This window comes from Petromyzon marinus, chromosome 30 (assembly GCF_048934315.1).
Source record: "Petromyzon marinus isolate PM22_M1 ecotype Great Lakes invasive population chromosome 30, UKy_Petmar_22M1.pri1.0, whole genome shotgun sequence".
NCBI lineage: Eukaryota > Metazoa > Chordata > Hyperoartia > Petromyzontiformes > Petromyzontidae > Petromyzon > Petromyzon marinus.
Genome location: NC_133696.1, coordinates 2636475 through 2663454, shown reverse-complemented (window position 1 = coordinate 2663454; position 26980 = coordinate 2636475). Strand labels below are relative to the sequence as shown.

Genomic DNA, 26980 nt, shown 5'->3' with positions numbered 1-26980 from the left:
AACTTGGGGCGATTGCCACCTCGGAGGTCCAGAAAGATACCTGGGACATACCGCGGAAGAAGAATGTCTCGCGGTTCGGAAATAAGGTGAGGCCTACGTGCGAATGTAGAAGCTGAATCTGTATTTATACTGCAAGAGGAATCCGTTGAGCTATAAAGCTCTTCTTCACAGATGTCCAGTAGGGGCGGGTCAGAACGTTATAACCACAAACAATACAAAACCACAATAGGATTGAAAAGTATAGGAAAGGTAAACAAATCACTTTTAAAAAAATATGCATTGCCTGGAATCATGTTATTATTATCATCATCATCGTAATTACACGACTAACAACACGCGGGGCTTTTAATGTCCCGGGAAGACTTGCAGATTGGACAGGACAGCTTGTACACAAAATACTGTGCACGGATGGCTCCCTTGAGTCCAGAGACTCAGGATGAAGTCTCATTCGCGAGAGAGGCCTGGGTAATCGGGGATCAAGCAGGAGAGAGAGAGAGAGCGTGGACTCACAGGATGTACATGATGACCCCGAGGGACCACATGTCACACGACTTGTCGTACTTTTCAGGCCCCAGCACCTCGGGTGCTGCGCTCAGAGAGAGGGGAACACACGGCGAGACGGTGACACGCGTGTGCGAGCATGCGAACAAGCGTACGTGCGTATGCTGAACTTCTTTCGCACCGTACGTAGCCAATCGTGCTGATCGGAGGTGCGGGGTAAGGACAACAAACTAAACAGCAAAAGCAGTTCTAAAGATATGAGTTTTCTATCGACATGATTTTAAAGTGCATGAGCTCCAGTGGATTCCTAATATCGGAAGGAAGAGCGTTCCAAACGGCCGCAGAGGCGCATCTGAAAGCGCGCGATGCGGTGACCGTCTTTTTTCCGATGGCCAGCAGCCAAAAGCCATTGCGAGGATGACCGGAGTTTGAGTGATGATAGTTAATGCTCCTTGACGAGATCAGCAAGGTATTGTTAACGCTTTCCACCTGTGTCTCTGACCGTATGGGGTTGCCACGGTGGCGAGATGTTAACGACCTCGCCTGGTATACAGGAGTTTGAATGTTCTCCCCGTGGTCGTGTGGATTTTTCTCTGGGTCCTCTGGTTTTCCCTCCACATTTTTTCCCTCCACGTTGAGCTATCGTTTGTGATAGCCAGCTCGCTTCTGAAAAGGAGCGATAGAGCTCAGTGGGCCTTAACCTGGTAAAAAAAAGTTTAAATAGTTTGTTGCCATACTTGCAATAAACTGAACTAAACTATTAAAAGTTTAACAGGTCAAGCCCACTGAGCTATATAGCTCTTTTCCAGAAGCGACCTGGTTATCACAAATGATAGATCAAGAAAGTCGCTTATCACGTGGACATTTGTAGCAGCCAAATAATCTAAACGCACGTTCACTCTAAAACTGAAGGACCCTGAGAAAAATCCACGCGACCACGCGGAGAGAGAGAGAGAGAGAAAGAGACACGCAAACTCCAAATATACAGCAGGCGTCAGGGTCGGGATCGAACCCACGACCTCCTGTATACCAGGCGACGTAGTTAACATCTCCTAGCCACTGTGGCGGGTGCCAGGCCGAGAGCCACGTGGGATTCCCCCGGGGCGCCCCCCACGCACCCACGTAGTAGGGGGTGTAGCAGGGCGTGCTGAGCGAGTCGAAGGTGGTAGTCTCCTTGGCAAAGCCGAAGTCGGTGAGCTTCAGCACGGCGTCCGACTGGCGCGTTGTGTACAGCAGGTTCTCGGGCTGCTCGCTCGCCACCACCACCACCACAACGACGACGACAACAACAATGACGACGACAACAACAACAATGACGACAACAACAACAATGACGACAACAACAACAATGACGACAACAACAACAACAATGACGACAACAACAATGTCGACAACAACAACAACGACGACGACAACAACAATGACGACAACAACAACAACAATGACGACAACAACAACAACGACGACAACAACAATGACGACAACAACAACAACAATGACGACAACAATGACGACAACAACAATGTCGACAACAACAACAACGACGACGACAACAACAATGACGACAACAACAACAACAATGACGACAACAACAACAACAACGACGACAACAACAATGACGACAACAACAACAACAATGACGACAACAACAACAACGGATCTTCAGCTTCCCCGTTCCGCCTCTTTGGCTGAAGAACCCTTTGCGGGCGGCCGTTTTTTTTATTAATTAAAAAAAATAAACTTAAATCTGAAACGTAATTTAACGTAAAGATAATTGATTAAATATGGCAGGGGAATGGGTCAGTATGGAATGTCTTGGTGACGACAAAATGTACAAAAGTCAAACTCCATTGTTACAGAATAACTGAGCGGATCGAGGGTGGGGTGAGGGTAACGAAATCGACTCAATCGACTCCATCACCGACTTTGTTTTACTTCGGTCACAATGTTTTAGTCATCGACCTGCCGGGTTTGTGCACGAAGACAAACACGGAACAACGGTCCTGCTTAAATTGTGATTTAAAGCTTTCGTGACTGCAGTGATTCATATTCTTAGCTCTTTCGGTAAAGTCACGTTGAAGGGAAAACAATAGAATAATAAAATATATATAAAACAATAAAAATTATCATGATCTTTCGACCATAACACAAACGGTCGTCATCACCTGATGACGTGAGAATTTGTATTGTTTTATATATATTTTATTATTTTATTGTTTCCCTTCAACGTGACTTTACCGAAAGAGCTAAGAATATAACGGTTCTGCTTCTTCTTCGGAAGTTTGCCGACCCCCCCCCCCCCGCTATAGGCGATCCGGGGCCCCCCGCTCATCTCTCCCTCCCCACCCTCACCGCCAGGGGTGCCCTCACCTTGACGTCGCGGTGAGCGATGTTCATGGAGTGCAGCGAGAGGATGGCCTGCCCGATGTCCCTCATCGTCTCCGAGGCCTCTGTGGCGAGAGACGGCGCAGCGCGAGCTGTTGATGTCTTATAACGACAATGATTATCATTATTACTACTACTACCGAGATCCCATTGTTATTATTGCCAACATGTACGCGTGTATGTGGAACTTTTTTCGCGCCGTACGCAATCGAACGTGCTCGTCGGTTGGTGCGGAAGAGAAATCCCAACGTGCATGCATGCATCTCTTTACAGCCCTTTGTCAATCCACTGCTGGATGAAGGCCTCCCCACTGCGTGTCGGGCTTGATGGCGGTCGTTTGACCATACTTCGCCGCAATGGTCAGGGCGGATTGGTGAAGAGGGCGCACAGGACCGGCTTGGACATCGCTCGCCGCTGATGTCAGCCGCGGCTGGGATTTGAACTCGGGTCGCTGGGTTCGGAGCATATTGCACGCACCGCTGTGCCACGGCACGGCTGACGTAGCGTAGCTTACCTCGCTCCGTGAACGCCTGGTCGCCACGATCTTGGATCCGGCTGAACAACTCTCCTCCCTCCATGCTGCAGACACATCGCCACCACCATCATTATCATCACCACAATCATCATCGCCATCATCATCATCATCATGCTCGCCACAATCGTTATCGCCACCATTATCATCACGATCGCCACGACCATCATCATCATCGCCACCATAATCATCATCATCATCATCGCCACCACCATCATTATCATCACCACAATCATCATCGCTACCATCATCATCATCATCATGATCGCCACGACCATCATCATCGCCACCATCATCATCATCATTGCTACCATCATTATCATCAGTTTAGTTTGCTGTCCTTCCCCCACACTTCGGATTAGCTCGGTTGTCTACGTACGGTGCGAGAGAAGTTCAACATACACACATCTAGATCCTGCACACGAGGAGCTGATTTCACCGCTCCATCTCAGCAGTGATCCATCCCCCTGCGGGCGAGTTCCCCTCCTGTGACTGCTGGCTCTGTCGTTAGCCTCGACCATCGGCCAATCGTTGAGCTGTTTTCTTGTCTGCGATGCATCTTAAACTCCACTTGACGACCTCATTATAAAAAAGCTATTATTTAATTTCCTGATTGAGTAAACATCACGGACAGAGCTGAGTGGAGGGAAGGCCGTGCTCAGGAGGCGGCTCACGTAGAAAGAGAGAGAGGGAGAGACATTTCGTATCATTAATTTATTTCTCCAACCCCATTGTTCAGAATGAAGAAGCAAAAACATTTTCGAATTGTCGCTCAGAATGAATATCGGGCGGAGGAGGGGGGGGGGGCGATTCTGTTCCTCGTTTCATCGGTCCGGCCTCAGTGTCGCCGTTCCACCTCTGCGTGTGCATGAATGTGCACACGCGTACAAATATTCTAACAGAAAAAAAAGAAAGATACGTAGGTGTACACGTTTAAATGTTATATTTTAGGCTTTCACGACCAATATGGTGAGTCATAAATCGCTTTTGCTGAAAAGCCCAAATTTTATCGCCAATATTTTCCCACGGGATGCTCTGTTGGGTGTTGGACGGTTTTAGTTAAAAATGTAACGTTTGGCTTACACGACGACCTAACGCAAAAATAAACTCACTGTGAATCACGTGTCAATGTAGTAGGCTACTCATCCACAAAATAAAGACATTTATTTAAAATCAAAAGGTGAGGGTACATTTTCGACTAACCTCACCTAATTTGTAACGCGCGTTGCACAACGATGACTAATTGTTACATCTCACACCGTGAAATCAACACTCCCCCCTTCCTGATATAAATTTAGATTTGCGTGACCAACATTGCCAGCCGAGGTGAAAATTGCGTGACCCTTAACACCCCCTCTCCCCCACCCCCCCGCAACAGAACGCAACGTAGCGTGGAAATGCGTCGCGTTCAAATGAAAGGACACGCGCACGATGACCGCAGCAGCGCCGACATTCGACGCACGCCGCTCCAGTCGCACGCAAGGCCCGCGACGTGCTGCTCCGTAGCGAGGTGGCAATGTCGCGAGGGAGGTCTGACGCCGTCTGTGACGAGAGGGCTTGGGGAGCGAGCGAGCGAGCGAGAGAGCGAGAATTCGTGTCGTTTCGCGACTCCCCCGTTGAAGGAGGAGCGCAGGCCGCAGTGGTTCGTCCCGTGGTCCAGATGCCATCAAACACCGCGACGACGTTAAACAAGAAATACCATTCCTGGCCGTTGCCCCGAACGCCTACACGGGAATGGCTTTTGGCGCCGTGCCCATTACATAAACGCATTTTTTTTACAAACCTATTAATACTGCAAGAACAACAGCGATGGTTATCAACGAAAATCAGAGATTTTTTTTTCTCAAACATTAAGCAACACTGCGGCGGAGATTAAATTCCCTGCGGGACCAAAACTGCCGGAGCGGCTCCCGTTGCTGAGCTCACTGCTTGGTCAGAGGCCGCTTATCACTCGCTGCAGTGACGGAAGATGACTAAATTGTTTTTTTCTCTCTCTCTCTCGGCGGCTTCGAACAAATAAGGCAGCGGATAACCCGCGGTGCGCCAGCGAAATAAAAACAACGCACCTAACACGGAGCTCTGCGTCCCGAGAGCGAGCGAGTGAGCGAGCAAGCGGGCGTTCGTTCGTCGCGCGAGCGATGCACGCTGGAGGCCCATTGCCCGAAGCGTCAGCCGTCGCAGACTTCCCCCCCCCCCACCCTCTCCCCAATGCGTCGACCGATTTTGAACGAGAATCTTTGCTGAAGCGGCACGTTGGCGCCACGCTTTAGGTGACAGCGAGAGTCTGTCGCTTGGATTTCTCGCACGTTCGTCTCTGGTGGAGGCGTGCTTCGTGGGGGGTGTGGGGGGGGTTTCCAGTTGACGAGAGCAAAAGGCAGGCGGATCATCCCAGACGGATGGTCAACAAAACGTTCCACCTCCGAAGAAGCTCCCGGCACGCAGAGCGAGACGTCTGCGTCAAACGGCGCGCGGCGCGGTCCAGAATCACCGCTGCGATGCTTCAACACAGCAGAACTATTCCCGTGCCTCCCCCCACCCCCCACAGCAACCGCCCCCCTTCCCCTCCAGGGCCGGATTAAGATTTTGTAGGCCCCCTGGGCTACAGGTACCGTGAGGCCCCCAGTAATATTTTCAAAAGGGAAACAAAGTTAAATAAAAAAAATGTATATATATATTTTTTTACAAGGCTAACAACAAATTAAATTCAGCGTTCGCAAATGAAACAACTTTTCACTTCATCTCTGGAGGCCCTCAAGCTAGCGGAGGACCCCTGGGCTGCAGCCACTAAAGCCCCCACGCCTTGATGCGGCCCTGCTCTCCCTCCCCTTCCACACACGCAGCGACAGTGCCGGGGCCGCGGCGATCGTTCACGGCCCCTTTCGTGGCGCTGGCGGCACGGCCACGCGGTAGGCACCGTTGGGTGCCGGCCAATGGCGTAGCCAGGATTTTCAGGTAGGGGAGGGGGGGGGGGCAACCCCTCCAGCAATGATAAATGATAGAGGAGTTGTTAGTAAGGAGTTGTTAGTAAGTAAAGGGACTTGTCCCTTGCTTGTTACTCGACGCGTGTGCGGCGATGGCGCAGCCATCGATCGAGGGTCGAATTGCGAACCGCGTTGTGTGATCGGCATCGCGCTCGCTGGAGGTGTCGATGCCTTCGGGGGAAGTCGTGTGCTGTTGTAGACGCAACTGCGCACAATTCTGTGAGTCACTTATAACCGCTTTGCCGTTACTTGTTGACAATTATGGACTCAGACTATTTTGCTATCATCTCATAGAGTCCCTGGCACGTAATAATATGCTACACAGTGGCAGTGGGGGTCACAAAATGCCGATTTATTACGAATAAACCCCAATGATCCGATCGAAATTAGGGATTCCGATCGGAGCATTGGGGGGGCACGTGCCACTCCCCACCCCCCCCAAGCTCCGCCAGTGGTGCCGGCAGTCTTCTTAGTTTCTGTGGCCCGTGAAAAGCAAACTGTTGGAGCTTCAGATGCAGTGATATATATTATCCAGCACGATAATAATAATAATAACTACAACAATAACTATGATAATTCAAATATGTTGTCAGGATGCTCCTGCTAAGTATGTGGGGCTAATGAGATATTGTTTACGTATGTACATGTTTTTAAACACAAGAGAACACTGGAATACTTGTAACACACCCACACAAAGACAAAGATTCCCCGTATAGACTGTCATAAACTGTTGGGACAGGTGCTGTTAGCGAGCAGCACCTATGAAGGCCAGAACGGCACACGAGGGGAGGGGGGGGGGTGGGGTGGCCAGAACCACGCCCGGCCGCCTTTGTCTCCCCAGTGGCGATGTTTTTACACACCGCACCAGGGACTCATTTGAGGCTGAGTCGACCTCACACACAACCCACACACGCGCACACAGGGGGACTCCGCCGCTCATGAAGCTCAGCCGTGTTCGAGCTCCATGCGGGGACGCAGTCGTCCTCGCTCTGATCCGCTGTGCACCACCGCGACCCCCAGTTCCATTCCCTGCACGGCTAACATCAGTGGCGACGTTAGCCGTGGTGAAGCATGGTCAAGCAATCTCCACGACGGCGTCGGCAGGACTTCATCCGGCAGTGGATTTGCCAAAAGACGGCAAGACTAACATGATGCAAAGTGTCTCGACTTTGAGCACACCTCTAACCCCGTTGCGCGAACGAACGTCGCGTTAATCAGCGGCGGCGCAGTGAACGCCGCCTCGAAATATTTCCTTCGAGTTTCCCCGCTCCGTAAGCGGCTGCTCGTTTACGTGCGTCTGGCTCTCGCTCCGTCGACGGAAAGTAAGACGTTCCATGTCGTCGTTGTCGCTGGAAACGAAGGAAGACCGAGAGAGTGGCGTTGTTGCACGCAACTCGCGGCTCGGTCTGGGGGGGGAAACAGCACGAGTTGACGAGATTAGCCGCTCCCCCCCACCACCCCAGCCGTGTGCATCTTAACCCCATTCCGTTTTATATTTTAACAGTCGTTTTTATTTTTGCTTTTGAAATGCGCACTAACAGCTCGGCCATTTCGTCAATCTGCTGCTGGGCGAGGGCCTCCCACACGACGTTGTGGGTGGTGGTGGTGGGGTGGGTGGTGGTGGTGGGGTGGGTGGTGGGGTGCATGGTGGTTGGGTGGGAGGTGGTTTTACGGTGGGTGGTGGGGTGGGTGGTGGTAGTGGTGGGGTGGGTAGTGGTAGTGGTGGGGTGGGTGGTGGGATGAGTGGTGGTGGTGGGGTAGGTGGTGGTGGGGTGGGTGGTGGGGTTGGTGGTGGTAGTGGTGGGGTGGGTGGTGGGCTGGGTTGTGGTGGTGGGGTACGTGGTGGTGGTGTGGGTGGTGGTGGGTGGTGGTGGTGGGGTGGGTGGTGGTGGTGTGGTGGTGGTGGGGTGGGTGGTGGTGGGGGTGGTGGTGGAGGTGGGGTGGGTGGTGATGGTGGGATGGGTGGTGGTGGTGGATGGTGGTGGTGGTGGGGGTCGTGGAGGTGGAGTGGGTGGTGGTGGTGGGTGGTGGTGGTGGTGGTGGGGTGGGTGGTGGTGGGGTGGGTAGTGGGGGTGGTGTGGGTGGTGATGGTGGGGTGGGTGGTGGTGGTGGGTGGTGGTGGTAGTGGAGGTGGGGTGGGTGGTGGTGGGGTGGGTGGTGGGGGTGGTATGGGTGGTGATGGTGGGGTGGGTGGTGGGGTGGGTGGTGGGGTGGGTGGTGGTGGTGGGTGGTGGGGGTGGTGGTGGTGATGGTGGTGTGGGTGGTGGGGTGGGTGGTGGTGGTGGTGGTGGGGTGATGGCGACCCCGCCGGGGAGCTGGGTGCTGGTGCACATTGGGGAGCAAGGAGTGGTCGACGATCAGAGAGAGTGTGGGAGCGACCGAGACGCCACTGCCTTCGCCAGCCCCACCACGTGGCCGGCGCAGCCTATGAACACCTGCCTTGTGTACAGGGTGCTTAAAAAAAGTTTTTAACGCTTCTGAGAATTTGCAACAACGCCACGAGAAATGTTCCTCCGAGCTCTGGAGACCACCTGGACAAAATTTCAGGCACGTGTCGACAATGACGGCGAACAAGTGGAGACTCTTTGACTTTTTGAAGCTATTAACATTACATTTGTTATCATGTTACAGTGATATTACCCGATTTTCGTTCAATTAAAAACGATAGTCCCATGGAAGTATTCACTATTTTTTGAAGCACCCTGTATTTGATGCTTGCCACATCCGAGTCATCATTCAGACTCAACCCCCCCACCGCTCCCGGCTTCAACGATCTGGCGAGGTTTTAGGCGAGTTCCGATAGCAAACTACGAGGATAAAAAAACACACACACATGTTCGCGAGCACCTATTAAGGTTAGCTAGCATAGCATATCAAAACTAAACTCTTTTATTTTACCAGGAAAGGTCCACTGAGCTATAATAGCTATTTTTTCAGACTCGAACCAGCCACAAGTTATCGGTCAACGAAGGATTATCGCGTGTAAATTTATAGCAGCTACAAACTCTTAAGCGTACGTTCCTAAACGCAGCACTCTCTTTTGCGCATGCTCATAGTAGAGTGCTCATTTTTTTTGGCTGAGTCAACCTAGGGGTGGACGAAGATTGGTTAGGACACCACTTATTAACGGTATGGTGCACAATCAGGAAATTTGGGTGGTTGGGGGGGGGTTGGCTCGCACCACGTCCAGCCGCCTTTGTCTCCCCCGTGGTGACGTTTACACACCATGGCACCAGGTAACCATTTGAGGCCGGAGTGAACTCAGGGTCGACCGCTGCGCAAGCACCCCCCACCCCCCCCCCACCCCCCCCCACCCCCCTGCACGCACGCGCCACAAACGGCCGAACCCTCTTGAGGCAAGGCCCCCCCCCCCCCCCCCTGTTGGCTCTGCGCAGCTCAACTACCCCAAACTGCCACCCGTGGCCGCTGAGTGGGCAAGAAGACAACCACCGCCCTCCCCTCCACTCTCCTCGTGTTTCCAGTAAGCGAAGGCGCCCGTCGGGGAGAAGGAAAGGCAAAAGTCTCTGCCTGGAAAATAACGCCCGGCCGGCGTGCTCCATGGTGAGCCCGCGGCACAGGGAGTGCAGCTCCGAAATCCCCAGAAGCGTGGACCTCAAAAACCACACGCGGCCCCCAACCGCAGCGAGTGAGACAGCTCCAGCGTGACCCCCCCCCCCCCCCGGCTCGCCATGGGGGTGGAGGGGGTGGAGGGGGTTCTGCCAACAGTCAGCAACATGGCCGGCTGGCCAAAGTTTGACGCATTTTCTTGGGGGGGCTTCGCGGGCAGGGACGAGTAAGCGAAATGAAATAGCCAAAGGTGGATGTCATGTTGGAAATGTCCATGTGATGATGAGCCAACTTCGTTGAGCTATCATTTGTGGCCAGGTCGCTTCTGAAAGAAAGCTAATAGCTCAGTGGACTTCACCTGGTAGTATAAAGCATAGTTTATTTTTTGGGGAATTTCGGTAAAATAACGTAGATAGATTCAACGAAAAATAACAATTTTTTTTTTTTTAAACTACGACGTTTCGATCACAACACAAGCGATCGTCATCACCTCTGAGCCCTCGTCGTGGAGGTCGCTCTCTGATCTTACATTAACATGCGAATTTCTCACATTAACATCACTAGCCCCGCCGACTTCGTTCATGACCCTTGGGCTACACCCATGTTTAAAACAGTCTGCATCAGCAGCTTTCCCCCTCTCTTTTTCTTTTTTTCGTTGACTTTATCGAAATACCCAAAGAATGCGAATTCCTGCAGTCACGAAAGGTTTAAGTCAAGATTTATAGTTTAGTTTTATTTGCATATGTTTTTTTTAAGTGATGTATTTACCTTTCCTATCATTTGCACTCCTATCGTGTCTGCATTATTTGCTGTTGTAACTTTCTGACCCGCCCATACTGGACATTTGTAAAAAAAAAAAGAGTTTCATAGCTCATCGGATTGCCCCGGTAAGAAATAAATGTTCAGATTCTGAATTGGCCATCGAGGAGGTGCGGTTGCTCACCCCCCCGCTTGCAGAAGCCGAGCCGGGCGGTGGGAATTCCTCGGTGCCGCGGGGTCACCGCACCGCACGTGACTCGAACACGTGACCACATCTGGGAACGCAGCGCGCTGAGGTGCGGTAAAGAGACGCGCGGCCGACGCGACGGGCCGATGCGTGAGGAGGCCCTCGACCAGAAGCGCACTCACAAAGGGGCCTTGCCTGCTATTTCAGGAATATTTAGATGTTTTTTTTTTTCCTGGATTTTCTGTTCGCACATTCACATAGTCACTTTAAGATGTTTTTTTGTTCGTGTTTTTGTTTTTTTGTTTGTTGCGGCTGCACCCGATTCAAGAGCCGAATGGCTCAGGGCTATACCAAATAAATGGAACTATGAGCTATGAACTATGCCTACTTTGTACAATGTTAAGAATTGGTTCCCCACCGCGCCACTCAGCCAGCATCTGCAAAATATGAAGTTATTGAACGTTTATTTTTGTATGTTGGTGAAGTGATGACGACTTTACCCGTGTTGAGTTGAATGTCATTCTAAATATAAATGCAATCTCTTTGGGTTTTATTTTGCTGCTCCATGAAAGGGGATCCTATAATGTAGATCGTCATTCCGTGCTGCTACTCGTATTACCGAAGTGTGTGTTTTTTTTGTTTTGCTTGACGAATCCAATGATTCATATCCTATATGTGTGCGTCGTGCGCGCAAATAGCACCATCACAATCGCTGCTGGAGGAACCACAGACAAGCTGGGACGGTGCCAGGTCGCGACACGGAGCCAAAAATTCCTCTTCAGTCCTCACTACAAGTCAATTTGTTTCCTAACGTTGCGTCACTGGGGGGGGGTCCTTTAATTCGAGGGTCGCGAACATTACGCGAAGCGCAGAATTTCCCCGTCACATAACGAACGAAACAATCTACATGTGCATTTGGGTCGGAAGTAATTTTTCACGTACAGCTGAGTCGACCGAGAAGGAGTTCCACAGCAGGCGGCGTGGCACACGATCGGGTGTTGAACTCAAGTGACCGGCGATCCGAGTGCAGTTATGGCAACTACACAGCCGCTGCCATCCCCCTCTCCCCCGCCCGCCGGATCACTCAAGGGCAGTCACTTTCATTTCGCGCCTCCGATTCGCTCGCACGGTACGGCTACGTGCGGTGCGAAAGAAGTTCAACGTACACACGCGCGAGCCAAGAAAGGTCAGAGTGACTTTCCGCTCAAAGTGAGCATCGAGGCATCGGTGCTCATCTCCTGCTTACAGCCCTGCAGAGCGAGTGGTGGAAATTCCACGTTCATATGGCGGGGGCGCGTCTGTACAAAGGACAACTGCTGTTGACTTCCCCCCCACAAATTGTGAGAGGATTATTATGAAACTCAGTTGTTTAGCGTACGTGATTATTCCGATGTTTCTTTTTTTTAAACAGTTTGTGTGCGTATGTGCGTCTGTGCGCTTGTGTATGCGTGTGTGTGTGTTTGTGTGTGCGTGCGTGTGTGCGCGTGTGTGTGTGTGCGTCTGTGTGTGTGTGGGGAGCGGTATTTTAGCGGTTAGCGCTACGCTGCGCTACGAACCCAGCTGCCCGAGTAACATTCACGCTCACGGCCAACACCAGTGACGACTAATTATCTGGACCGGTGCTGGGCCTCCTTCCTTAGGTCAACTCAGCTTCAACTGAGTACCTGGTGCGGTGTGTAAACATCGCCACTGGGGAGACAAAGGCGGCCGGGCGTCGTGTTGGCAGCCCACCCCCTCGTGCGCCGTATCGGCCTTTATAGGTGCTCGCTAACAGCACTTGCCCCAACAGTCTGTTCAGGCTATACGGCGGATCTTTGTGCGTGTGCGCGCGCGCTGCAAGATCTCGTGGAAATTTCTGATGCGTTTTTTTGTTGTTTTAGGGGAAAAGGGATGAACAATCACGGATAAATATTTGGCGCAACGTTTTAGTAACGACGAGATCGAGATGTGTGATGCTCAATCTGAAGTCTACCACGCGGTGGAAACTTTGGTTATTTCATTGCGTAAGTGTTTTTACCGCAAGCATTCTCAGCAGATCCCCCCGCGCCCCCCGTTTATCTCTGCTCTATATCTGCTCCACGGTTATTTTCCCAAGTCTTCCTACTCGGGGGGGGGGGGGGGCGAGGTGGAGGGTGGAGCAGTGGCACAGTGGTTGGCTCGCTGCACTAAGAATGTGGCTAACTTGAATTCGATTCCCGACCGCGGATAGCATCAGTGCCGAGTCATATCGGAACCAGACCAACCCTCCCCACCTCCCATTCGCCTATCCGTACTGAACCAGCGTGGTGAAGTATGGTCAAACCCCCCGCCCCGCCCCCTGCCCCCCCCCATGAGCCACATGGGTGCGTGGGGGTCTCCATCCAACCTCGGATGGAGAAGGGCTGGAATTTATTTTAGAATTTGAAAATTTTACGTATTTAAACTTCAAAGTTATACATGTATATCTATTAATTCTATATAACAGCACACGATCATTAGAAATAAAAGAGAGTCTATCACTAACATGTATTTCATGTCAACGCTAGATTACATAACCTATTCGTACTGCATGTAGTTTTTGGTCGAATGGATTCAGTAAAGTTACTCGCAGTTTAGCCGAGCAAAATATTGCAATCGGAGCAGTGAAAATCATGGGTTAGAAATAATTTCATTCGGTAAAAAAACACACTTTTTTAAAACGGCAAACAACTATCTGTCACGCTTATACTCAAACTAATTTCGTTTAACACTTCAAATCACAATTATTAAAAAACGGTATTCACGAAACGTTTTCAATCCGTCGTGTACACGATAGCATTTTTATTTTAATCCACCGCAAGCATCGCTCCCTACCATTCAGCGTATTTAAAATTGACGCTCGATCTCAATCTCATTCGTCGACATTTCTTTCCGCCTTCGTTGCCTCTTGGTGCTTGGAACAACGCTACATCCCCGTCAACGATACCCACTGCAGAGCGTGAGAGAGGGAGGCGTTTCACGACTTCGTTTGTAAGCGCATATCTTGCATATTCCTGCTTCAACAACAATTTTTTTTTAAATATATATAACAAACAGGACGTCGCACTCACAACTCCTGCCAGAGTTCCGATTTCCAAACCACAAGCGAGGGGACCCTGACGCTAACGGGAGGGGTATTTGCCACTGCTCCTTCTCACAAAGACACAGATCCCCCTTATAGCCTCAACAAACTATTGGGGCAAGTGCTGTTAGCGAGCAGAACCAGAATCTTTATTTATACCGGAGGGAATCCGATGAGCTACAAAGATCCTTTTTTTTTTACAGACGACGGCCGGCAAGGCACACGGCAGGGGGTACCCGCCGCACACACACACACACAGAGTCACGGAGCCGAGCATCATGAATCGACGCACGCGGGAACACGCGAGAGAGGTCGTCACGAGCACGTGATTCAAACGGTGGCAGCTGTGTCACCGCCGTCGTCACCATTATCACCATCGTCATCGTCGTCGTCACCATTATCACCATCGTCATCGTCGTCGTCATCACCATTATTATCAGCAGCAGCAGCATCGTCGTCACAATCGTTTCGCTATCGTCAGTGGAATCGGCACGGATCGGCATCTCTTCCAGAATGTGCCGTGTTTGTTTGTGTACGTGAGTGGAGCCAATGGAGCCAGAACCTCGTGCAGGAGTTGATTCTTGGCTCTTGTTAATCGGGCCGCAGTGCACCCCCCAATGTTTAAACAATGACTTAAAATAACGATGTAACGACTGGTTATAACAAAAATAAAATGATTAAATATTGTGTAAAAACCATTACATATTTTGAAAAAAAAACGTTTAGAAAGCCGTACAGCACTTTATGTGGTACGTGAATGTTGTTTTTGTGTACCTTTGTGTACTGAATATGTTACGTACTTGATGTTTGTGAAAATTGCTTATGTAACAATAATTATGATCTTCACGTATTTGACCAGAAAAGTCCAAACGAGTCTGAGGACTGCGTTCTTGAGGGTCTTGCGTCGCTCGGTATGTTCGACCAATTCGATATACTGGGAATGCTGCGGTAGTATATCCATGTCAACTATGCACTTAATGTACACAAGACTTGGTTCGAAGCTTTCGTGACTGCAGGAATTACTCTTTGTTTTCGGTAAAGTAACGTATAAATAAGAAATAATAAAATAACATAATAGCGTACGACGTTTCGGTTGCAACACAAGCAGCCATCATCAGGTACAGAAGAGCTAAATTTACGAGAGAGGGGAAACACATAGCCCCAGATGTATATACAGACACCCAAGTAGGGGGAACTAACACAGACACAACAGGGGACACAGAGAGACATGTATACCCAACAGACAGGGTTTAGCAATGTGTATAGATACTGCCACAGAGACGACATATACCCTGTTTACCATAGAAACACACTTACACGCTTAGCGCACCTTATCTTACGATTGTAATACATTGTATGATTCATGTGAAGTTTTACAACATTCAGTTATTATGGTCACCAATAATCACGCACACCACCGCCGGTATCTGATGTGAGCAAGGCACGGCCTTATCCCTAGCAGCTCAGACCTTCAAAATCGATCAAGAGAATCAGCAACACAGCCAATTGGTATAGTCCTGTGTCCGTACGAACGCGAGATTGTGAATATGCACGGGATGGCAACGAGCTTGTATCCATTGAGAGTAGTTAAATATCCGTGTTATATTCTTTGGTTCTTTCGTTAAAGTCACGTAGAAAAGAATAATAATAATAAAAATAAAGTGAATACAATTTTTGAAAAAGCATGAATGTAGACTGTAGCCTGGTTCTTAATCGGAGTGAGTGTACTGGCAGTCTATAATGTAGACTGTAGCCTGGTTATTAAGTTTGGTGAGTGTACTGTCAGTCTATAATCTAGACTGTAGCAATGGTTATTAAGCTGGGTGAGTGTACTGGCAGTCTATAATGTAGAGTGTAGCCTGGTTATTAAACTGAGTGAGTGTACTGACAGTCAATAATGTAGACTGTAGGCTGGTTATTAAGCTGGGTGAGTGTACTGACAGTCTATAATGTAGACTGTAGCCTGGTTATTAAGCTGGGTGAGTGTACTGACAGTCTATAATGTAGACTGTAGCCTGGTTATTAAGCTGGGTGTACTGACAGTCTATAATGTAGACTGTAGCCTGGTTATTAAGCTGGGTGAGTGTACTGACAGTCTATAATGTAGACTGTAGCCTGGTTATTAAGCTGGGTGAGTGTACTGACAGTCTATAATGTAGACTGTAGCCTGGTTATTAAGTTGGGTGAGTGTACTGGCAGTCTATAATGTAGACTGTAGCAATGGTTATTAAGCTGGGTGAGTGTACTGACAGTCTATAATGTAGACTGTAGCCTGGTTATTAAGCTGGGTTAGTGTACTTGCAGTCTATAATGTAGACTGTAGTAATGGTTATTAAGCTGGGTGTGTGTACTGGTAGTCTATAATGTAGACTGTAGCCTGGTTATTAAGCTGGGTTAGTGTACTTGCAGTCTATAATGTAGACTGTAGCCTGGTTATTAAGCTGGGTGAGTGTACTGACAGTCTATAATGTAGACTGTAGCCTGGTTATTAAGCTGGGTGAGTGTACTGGCAGTCTATAATGTAGACTGTAGCCTGGTTATTAAGCTGAGTGAGTGTACTGACAGTCTATAATGTAGACTGTAGCCTGGTTATTAAGCTGGGTGCGTGTACTGGCAGTCTATAATGTAGACTGTAGCCTGGTTATTAAGCTGGGTGAGTGTACTGGCAGTCTATAATGTAGACTGTAGCCTGGTTATTAAGCTGAGTGAGTGTACTGACAGTCTATAATGTAGACTGTAGCCTGGTTATTAAGCTGGGTGAGTGTACTGACAGTCTATAATGTAGACTGTAGCCTGGTTATTAAGCTGGGTGAGTGTACTGACAGTCTATAATGTAGACTGTAGCCTGGTTATTAAGCTGGGTGAGTGCACTGACAGTCTATAATGTAGACTGTAGCCTGGTTATTAAGCTGGGTGAGTGCACTGACAGTCTATAATGTAGACTGTAGCCTGGTTATTAAGCTGAGTGAGTGTACTGACAGTCAATAATGTAGACTGTAGCCTGGTTATTAAGCTGGGTGAGTGCACTGACAGTCTATAATGTAGACTGTAGCCTGGTTATTAAGCTGGGTGAGTGTACTGACAATCTATAATGTAGACTGTAGCCTGGTTATTAAGCTGGGTGAGTGTACTGACAGTCTATAATGTAGAGTGTAGCCTGGTTATTAAGCTGTGTGAGTGTACTGACAGTCAATAATGTAGACTGTAGCCTGGTTATTAAGCTGGGTGAGTGCACTGACAGTCTATAATGTAGACTGTAGCCTGGTTATTAAGCTGAGTGAGTGTACTGACAGTCAATAATGTAGACTGTAGCCTGGTTATTAAGCTGGGTGAGTGCACTGACAGTCTATAATGTAGACTGTAGCCTGGTTATTAAGCTGGGTGAGTGTACTGACAGTCTATAATGTAGACTGCAGCCTGGTTATTAAGCTGGGTGAGTGTACTGACAGTCTATAATGTAGACTGTCATGCAAAGCAGCCCGTGCAAAGGGACCACTTCTCAACCACCGCACTCCGATTACAGACCCGCCCGCTGCCCCCGTTCAACCTCCTATGCAAATTCTCGATCCGCAATAAAAGCTAATCTTCTAAGGGTTATGAAAATATCAACCCAGCTGTTAACCTCATTGCTGTTGCTGTTCGAACACAGCAGAGGATCGGCTGGCTCAGGGCTACCGTTCTGTTACCTCCCTTGTGAATATTTACCGCCCGTCGACGTTTCGAGGAGTTTTATTTTTTTTGCCGTCGTCGGTTTTGTCGTTTCGTTGTACGATAAACGAATTCACGAAATGAACCCGTCCAGTTTATTTCCTGTGCAACGAAAAATAAGGAGAAAACAACAAAAAAAAACCTCCCCCACCATCAACGTGGCCGCGGGAGTGAAATTGTCTCCTCGGTGTGCACAGAAAGTCAACTCGCGAACCAGCCCCCCTCCGTCGATGCCGTACGCGACTCTGTTACACGACGTCTAAAAACAACTCCACGGCCGGTGGATGTGTTTGTTTTTGTTGTTGTAACCCTCGTGCGTTTGTCGAAGACGCCGAGGAGCGAAGCGATGAAACAGCTCATGTGGCGGTGTTGGCCACGTGGATGATGATTGTGATTATTGTTGTTAAACTTAGGATCGTGAGAGGCCTTGGTAGACCACGGCTCGTGATGACGACGATGACGATGATATATTTACGGGTGATTTTTTTTTTGGGGGGGGGGAGGTTTGTAACTTTGTAAACCAGCAACAAAAACAGCGTTCTTTTAAGCTGGCGACAACTTCAAGTGATTCAAACAGCACATAGTCACTTTAAGACGTTTTTCGTGTTCGTGTTTTTTTGTTTGTTGCGGTTGTACTCCGATTCAAGAGCCGAATGGCTCACAGGGCTCGATACCAAAATAAACTGAATTGAACTGAAACCTTATAGCGAACAAAACACCGAAAGACGTTTCTCATGCAGATCGGATCTCGTCGTTGCGTTACGCGCCCTGACGTAAGGCGTCGAGTCACCCCCGAGAAAACAAACACAAAATACACAAAAGGTCCCCCGTGTAGCCTCGCGGGGGGGGAGGGCAAGTTCAGTGAGCGAGCAGCGCCTATGAAGGCCGGCAGGGCACAGGACGGGGCGGGATGGCCAGCACCACCACGCACGGATGCCGCCTTTGTCTCCCCGCTGGCGATGTTGTGCTGCAACACCGCCACGGGGTGCGCTGCTGCTCATTTCAATGACAGAAGCCTCGCCGGCAAAAGCGCACGCGGACAGAACCACGCAACAATTCGTCCGATGACGCTGGTTGATGGAGTTACCAGCGAAACGTCGTACTTCTGAGATTTTTTTTTGTGGATTTACTTCTCCAACAGGCCGGAGGGCTGAAGTAGTAAACTGATTGGCGTTTTGTTTACGTGGCAAACAGTACTGGCTGTGTAGGGTGGTGGAGGGGTTACGACACATACGCGATCTAACCCAAAAACCTTTATTATGAAGAACTCGTCTTCATCTCAAGCGTGGTCATACACCAGCAATTATATCATTAGCTAACAAAAACTCGTGCTACATCTTCCATATGTGAAAAATTGCAAAAAATAGTTTTGCAAAGTATTACAGAAGAGGATTCGTGAACGTAAGGTAACAATTGTTGACGAAACATTTTATAAAAAACGAAAAACGTATAAAGAGCAAGATGATGAAATATTAAATATTAAATTTTACCATAAAATAGCAGGAGCAATGTCACCTTGGAAATTCAAATGTCTACATTTTCATAACGCAAACGGAATGTGTTTCCTTTAACCTTAAAGTGGAATTAATTCCTTTGCAAACTAAACGACAGCTTAAAGTGAGATGTTGCCCTGCGTCAGCAGTGGGTCTACGTCACTGTGAAACAGAAAATATAAAATATATGATATAAATATATATTAAAATTTAATCTCCTCGATATTCAAAAACGACAACCGATGCATTACGGAGGATATTTTCACACCAATTTTCAACAACGTTTTAACTGTTTTTTCTTTCCCCATTGCTGGAAAATGCCAATAATCACCGTGCAGCATCACGTGGCGGTCAGCCCTCGTTACGGGGCAACTCACGTAACCACGGTCGCTCGCACGTGACCAACGATGACAATTCCGAGTTTGGCGCAGGACCTTTTTTTTTCTCTCCCCGCGACGACTCAAAACTCATCCGCTGATGGTGAATTGCCTCTTTTGCCGGGGTCGGCAAAAAAAAGCACGGGAGTCGAATCACATTTTCCGCCAGATTTGTGCAGAAATTATGCGTGTTTGTTTGTAAGAGATGATTTATTTCTCTTTTTTGTAAACGGTGCTAGCAGCAGAACAACATGAGCTCGGGCACGTCGCGATTTTGTCCACAGCCTGATGTTATTCATAAAAGTCAATTTGTTAACTCACAGTAAGAGTCACAGTTGACTACTGTAACACAATTCGCATTCATCGTCGTGTGCTTTCAGACGCCCTTCTGCGGCCGTCTGGAACGCTCTTCCTTCTGACATTTGGGGCCGTCCATAAATGACGTCACGCTATTTTGGACGATTTTTTACCCCCCCTCTTCGTCACACAACGTCACAAAAAGTCAGACCCCCCCCCTCAAATATGATGTCACAAAGCTCTGCCCCCCCCCTCAAAAAATAAAACATGCTTCAAATCGCTTTAAACTATTGTCATTGTAGTTGTAGGAGAAAACATTTATTAAAAAGTCTATTTAATCAAGTAGAGCGTGTTGTCTATATTTATTTAAAGTTGCGCATTTTGATGTGACGTCACATTTCCCAAACCCCCCCCCCTTCGTCACACATCGTCACAAATGTCTGACCCCCCCCCCCCCTCTAGGTGCGTGACGTCATTAATGGACGGCCCCTGAGGAAGCCACTTGGAGCTATGCACCTTTAACTCATCTCGATTGACAACTAATTTATTTAGACCTGCGTTTGGTGTTTAGTTCTGTTGTAATTCCCCCGTGTCCACTGATTAGCCCGCTTGGCATATGCGAAAGAAGTTCAACATAAACACATCGTGATGTCCTTTTACTCGGCAGTGGCCGTGAGCCTGTGTGAACGTCCCTCCACTGCTTCTGTTATTTATACCTCTCAAATTAACCCCGTGAGCCATCGTCTCTCCACTGCTGGATACATGCCTCTCCCAGCATCTGCCATCTCTCACGATCCCGCGATACGTAGAAATCCAGAGCCGATTCCGTCGCTCCATCTCCTCTCTTGTTATACTCACAGGCACGTCCCGTTCCTCGGCTTGGCATTCCCAAATAAAATGAACCGCGGATTTTAATTTGTAAAAAAAAAAAGAGGCAGGAATTAATATTTGCAAAGTGAATTGTTATCTGATGTAAAAGTGTCAACATACTCCATTTTGAACACTTAAGCGAACTATTAATGGCGTGTCAAATTAATTTTCATATCATTACAATGCGTTCTAATCCAATTAGTGAGAAAACACTTAAATTACGAAATATAATCATGTTTTCAAGGGTATAGGTTATTCAAATTGTATTTATAGTAAAAAAAAATGCTTTCCGGTTTAACAAATTTATATTAGTTAAAAATGAGTGTCACGTTGCTGAGTGGAACGAAAAAAAAGCCGTGACCATGGTTGGTTTGGGAGGGGGGGTGGAAGACAAAATGAGATGACTTTATGTTTCTGAAACGGTGACCGGGAAATAAAATTCCACGACAACAGAAAGAAAATTTAGCTTTTGTGAATGACGGGCGGAGGGCTGGCACAGTGGTTTGGTAAAGGGAGGTTGCGGACCGCCACTACTCAACACGCTGCTGTCGCGACGTTCACCAGGACAAGCAGATTGAGAAACGAACGAAAAGAAACATAAAGAAAACGTGGCTTTTGTGGATAACGGGCGGCGCAGCGGTTGTGATGCTGCACTACAAACCCAGCGGCGTGAGTTCCATGGCTTCCCACGGCTCACATCAGTGGCGAGTGATATCTCACAAAGTCCAGGGCTAACCGCCCATGCCACCCATAACTCACCTCCACCAACCCACGTGGTGAAATGTGGTCAAACTACCCCCAGGAATGAGATTGACAAAGGGGCTGTGTATTCATATTCTTAGTTTTTTCGGTAAAGTCACGTTGAAGAGAAACAACAAAATAACAAAATATATATAAAACAATAAAAAATTCTCACGACGTTTCGACCATAACTCAAACGGTCATCATCAGGTGTGTCGGTTTGCATAAATTTATTTTGAAAACGGCATATTTATTTATATATATAAAAATAACGTTTGCGTCACGCGCAACGATTGGCTGTTTGCCAGGACTAGTCCATCTATTTTTTGAAAAGAGGAGGGGGGAGACGAAATTTGTTTTTATGTATGCTGTCTGAAAGCCACTGTAAGCGTGAACAATCAATCAAGGGCTGTGTATTGTTATTATTCATGTTATTTAATCTTTCTGTGGATAGCACATAGTTGCATCTGTGCTCATTACTTGAACTCATACCAGCGGGATTTGGATATTGAACTGAGCGCGAATCAGAGGTGATCGTAAAACCGAGCATCCCTGTGAGAAGGCTCCTGAGATTCAGCAAAATAAGGAGGCAAATAAACCACGACACGGCTCACATCATAAATAGTGGCACCTAGAAAATCCATCGATGGTGGGCGGCGGGGGGATGTTTGTGACCTGCCCCATCAGTTACAAAAGCCCAATAATTGCACAGCTGCATGCTCTGCCACACAGGTCCTACACGGAGCGCACACGCAACAACAACAACATCGGAGCTGTGCGGCATGAATGAAGATGATGCTGTGGTGGTGCCGTCATCGGCACACTGGACCTGGGGTCGTAATATTCGAGGTCGGGCTGGTGTTATTTTTTTTGTAACGGGACTTCACCACGCTGGTCAATGCAGGTTCGTGAAGGTGGGTAAACCCCTGCTTCTGACATTGTGCGTCGCTGACGTGAGCCTCGGCTGGTAACGTAACTCGGTTTTTGCCAGGCTAACAGCGCCCTGCGCGAAACCACTGCCGGCAATAATCGTTTGCGGCCACACGTTAAAGCCACCGCGGCACGAAGGGCTGCCCACGGCCTGCCAGTCATGGGGCGGCATAACCGTACCCTGCCCATGCTGGTCAGTGCGGGTTGGTGAAGGGTTTGTGATGAGGAAATAAATTGATATTAATAATAATAACAAGAGCCATTAGAAGGTCCATTATTTTTGTTTGGCAAGACGTCTTGGAAGAGGGGGCATACTACCCCAGACTTGACCCCACCACACACAACCTGCCTGTCGATCGACGAACCATGGCTAAACAATTTTTTTTTCTGCTGGTAAGTCAGAGGCGAGGGCGACTTAAGAAATTTTCACAATCATCTAAACTATGAACCGCTTTTTATTTTACCAGGCAGGCCCCACTGAACTATATATCTCTTTTTCGAAGCGACCTGGCCACAAATGATAGCTCAACGAAGTGGCTTATCACGTGGAAATGTATCGCAGCCAAATACTCTAAACGCGTGGCGTTGTTTGTAAACGTGGAGGGAAAAACTCGAGGACCTGGAGAAAAATCCACGCGACCATGGGGAGAGAGAGAGACCACGCAAACTCCAAATATACAACAGGCATCAGGACCGTGATCGACCTCACGACCTCCTACATACCAGGCGAGGGAGTTAACATCTCCCCAACCGTGGCCCCGTGAAAATCCAAACATGCAAGTTGAGCGTGCCGACCGCCACAGCGCGGCAGCGCGTGCGACGCACGGTGGTGGGTGGGGGGGCCGTGATGGGCCGTGGAACTCACCACTCCATGACGATGAGCAGGCACGCCTTGCCCTGACTCGTGTTCTCGTAGACGTCCACCAGGCGCACGATGTGCGGGCAGCCCGAGGCGCGGGCGTGCAGCTCCACCTCGCGGCGCGCTTTAGACGAGTCGCCCACCATCTGGGGCACGGCGCCGGCGGACGCGCCACGGAACCCACGCCGGAGAAGGGCGGGGGAGGGGGAAGTCGGGTGGAGGTGGCCGAAAAAAGAAGGGCAAAGGAAAGAGACAAGTTAGGGCCTGGATTCTCAACGATTTCGAAATGCGTAAGGTGGCCAGAACTAAGTTGCCGTGGAATGTAGCTGCAACGTCCCAGTGGCTCTCTCCAGCAAATAAAAAAAACTAATCTGGAATGAGAAACAAAGGTACCTTCAGCCTGTGACTACATGTTCCTGGAATTGTACTCCAAATTGTATGAGATAGGTTGTTTTTTTTCTTGTAAATCAGATACATTGTACATGTTTTTTGCTGGGGTTTTATGATTTGTTTTCCAGGAATCTGAATTGCAGATAACCCCAAAAGTGGATGAGTGCTGGTTCGTAATGGATGCTGAACCAAAGAGTCAACAAGGGTCATTTTAAGACGGGGGGGAGGGAATCCACCCGCGTACGAGCTGGGAGGAGGCGACTTTCCAATGCAAGATCGGGACTTGAAATCAGCACATTACACTGGTACCGAGGTCTTTAAAGTTGAAAATTTTCCAACAGAGTATTCATGCCACATTCTGATTTATCGGCAACTGCTGAGTTTCTCAGCAATGCAGTCAACCAACTGGGGGTTTTCACACTGGGTTGGTGGTGGCGAGATTGGCAGCGGGGCAAAGGATCCTGAAATCTGTCTGTAGCGGAGCTCTGAAAGTTATCCCTTTGTACGTGTGTTTTCTCTCTAGGTGTTCCAGTTTCCTCCTCCATGCTAAAGCGATGTGATGCGTGTAAGAATAAACCCATCGATTGTTATTGCTTTCGACGCTCGCGACACACGCAGTGGCTTGACGAGGCGGTTTGTTCGTCATACTAAATTGTTTCTCGTAAATTAGGTTGAGGCTGGCTGGCGTTGGAACGGCAGCCAAAGGAGAGAATTCATCCAAGAGGAAGACGACCGCAGGAGGTGGAGGAATGAGATCAGCTGCGAGAAATGGCAACAGTGTGGGGAGACCTTCATCCAGCAGTGGATAGACACCGGCCAAACGACGATCAATCTATTCCTCGGTCTCACGACGCATGCAGTGGATAGATAAAGGGCATGCAAATTGCTTTTGCTGCATTCTACTAATTACAGGAGGCTGCTGGGAAGTTAGATGTACCCCACCCACCGACGCCCGTTGTCAGTGGTCATACCGGTCTGATCACAAGCGCACACACATATACCCGATTGTAAGACGCACCCCAACTTTTGTTTCAATAATACAGGGGAGAGGGGGGGTGGACCTCTTATAATCTGGAGAAGATGCTCGTGGCAAAGTAAAACAACGCCGTGTGATATTTTCAGAAGTGGGAGAGAGAGCTGCCGTGGCAAGAGGTTATATAGGTAAGAAAAGGGAGGAGGGGCAAGGGGGGGGGAGAGAGTGGGGGGAGGTGTGGGGTAGGGGTATAGAAAAAAAGTATAGAAATGTTTTTCTTGCTGTGGTTGTCCCACCTGGTGATGATTGCTTGTGTTGCAATCGAAACGTCGTGATTTATTTTATTTTATTTCTAACTACGTGACTTTACCGAAAGAACCAAAGAGTATGGATTACTGCAGTCACGAAAGCTTCAAATCAAGATTTTCAGAAGTATTATGTAAAGCATGGGTTGCTAGGCCAAGGTGTTACTTGTCTGCGGCTCGTAGATTGGAATCGATGAAGTTGTAAATAAACTGGAGCCAGCACCTGCCAACATATTCTACGTAACTATACATATGTATCCCTCATTGCATTGTTGGATAAACGTTGTAATTGGCCACTAAATATTGGAATAGATGGCACGTGCCTAGCAGCCAGAATCAGAATCAGAATCTTTTTCCTGGAGAAATCCGATGAGCTATGAAGCTCTTTTTCATAGATGTCCAGTAGGGGTGGGACAGAAAATGACAACAACAAAAAAAACGATAGGAGTGCAAAGTAGAGAAAAAGTAAGACAATTTAAAAAAGTAAACCGAACAATGTTTTGTTATTTTACCAGGTAAAGCCCACTGGGCTATTACCGTAGTTCTTTTTCATAAGTGACAGCCAAAGCGAGTGGTATACTGGATGTGTTGTGCCGGTTCTGTGAATATTGTTCGAGGTTGCCAACCTGGACAGACAGAGGTGAAATGAATCCCTGTGGGAATGTTGACTGTTGCAGGGTGATCTACCAACAGGTGATTGAATATTGTGAAAGCGATGACAGACAGGAGAGTGTGCACACATGTAACACGTTTATAGAGATTGGTGGAGAAACATGATTGGTGTCCCCGTGTTGTTATGTCTCCTTCATAGTTTAGTGGGGTATCTACAAGATCAATCACCCAGCATACGCTCTGTCTCTTTGGAAATGTAGGCCTGATCGTATTACAAACAGGCAAACGTTGAACAACTAAATCTGGCTATTATAATCGTATGTCTAGGGCAAATATACACATTAAGCAACCTTAATCAACGTTAGCAGAGCGTTTCGCCTGGCATGAGCGACACATAACACCCAGTTAAAGCTACAAAAACACAGATAAAGTAAACTGCTGTTGGCCAAACATGCAAATGCAGAAATAGCTGCCTGGAAATTACTTAAGAGTTTGTATTCCACATTGCAACACCGGTGTAATGTCCACGACACCTGGATAGACAAGTGTTGAATGGTAATAAAGTAGTGAATACAGTTTTCATGGTAAGAGCCTCATTTATGATAATGGAATCCCACAAATTTGCACATTAATTATATGAGGACCAAATCCCATATACAGCCGCTACCCAGCAAATTAAAATTTACCACCGAGCAAAAATAAAATAAATGAATGAACAAATTTAGAAATGGCATCAAAACAACAGGCACAAACAAACAACGACACACAATTGTATCGGCTAGCTCAATTCCAGTTTTTCAACGTCGACAAACAAATACACCGCTTTTTGTGTTGCTTTTATTTGCCTTTAGTTTGCTGTCCTTCCACCCCGCACCTCCGATTCGCTGTTCACTGCGGTGTCTATCGCCGTTCTCCCCACTAGAAGTGGCAAATCTTGACCCGGACATTTTTTTGCCTAACAGAAATATTTCTCACTCCTGCCGTCAATGACTTGCAGATTGCGATTGACAACTACAACCTTTTTCGGCTTGACCGAGGATCTAAAGGAGGTGGAATTGCCATCCATGTTCGTCATACTATTGCATGTTCACTAGCTCACTCCTTGTTTAAAAAATGTTGCTTTGAAGGTCTGGCTCTCAGAATAACGCTCCCAAATAATCAACAGATATTGGTAGTGTGCTGCTATCGACTGCCTAGTGGGAAGGATGTTGAAGCTGCATCTGCACTGAGAGAGCTTTTTGGGGGCCTCCCTAACGGTGAAATCGTTTTAGTGGGTGATCTAAATTGGAATTGGCTAAACCTGCCGGCCGTGGCCACAAATTTTGCAGATTGATTTAATCTGTTTCAATTAATAAATGTCCCCAAAAGACCCAATCTAAAAAATCCGGGACAGTGATTTCTGCTTGACGTCCTATTGACAAATGCCCCTCACAA

At 48.2% G+C, this 26980-nt stretch overlaps 1 protein-coding gene across 1 annotated transcript in view; it reads right to left on the bottom strand.

Annotated features, from left to right (window-relative positions):
- Positions 1-26980, bottom strand: part of LOC116947452 (MAP kinase-activated protein kinase 2-like) — a 72262-nt gene that overhangs the window by 5924 nt on the left and 39358 nt on the right. Inside the window, exons 2-6 of the mRNA XM_032963208.2 lie at positions 23273-23412; positions 3401-3465; positions 2872-2951; positions 1620-1746; positions 511-586 (exon numbers count right to left, since the gene is read on the bottom strand). Of these exons, the coding sequence (XP_032819099.2) occupies positions 511-586; positions 1620-1746; positions 2872-2951; positions 3401-3465; positions 23273-23412 (488 nt within the window). The remainder of the gene's footprint in view (positions 1-510; positions 587-1619; positions 1747-2871; positions 2952-3400; positions 3466-23272; positions 23413-26980) is intronic.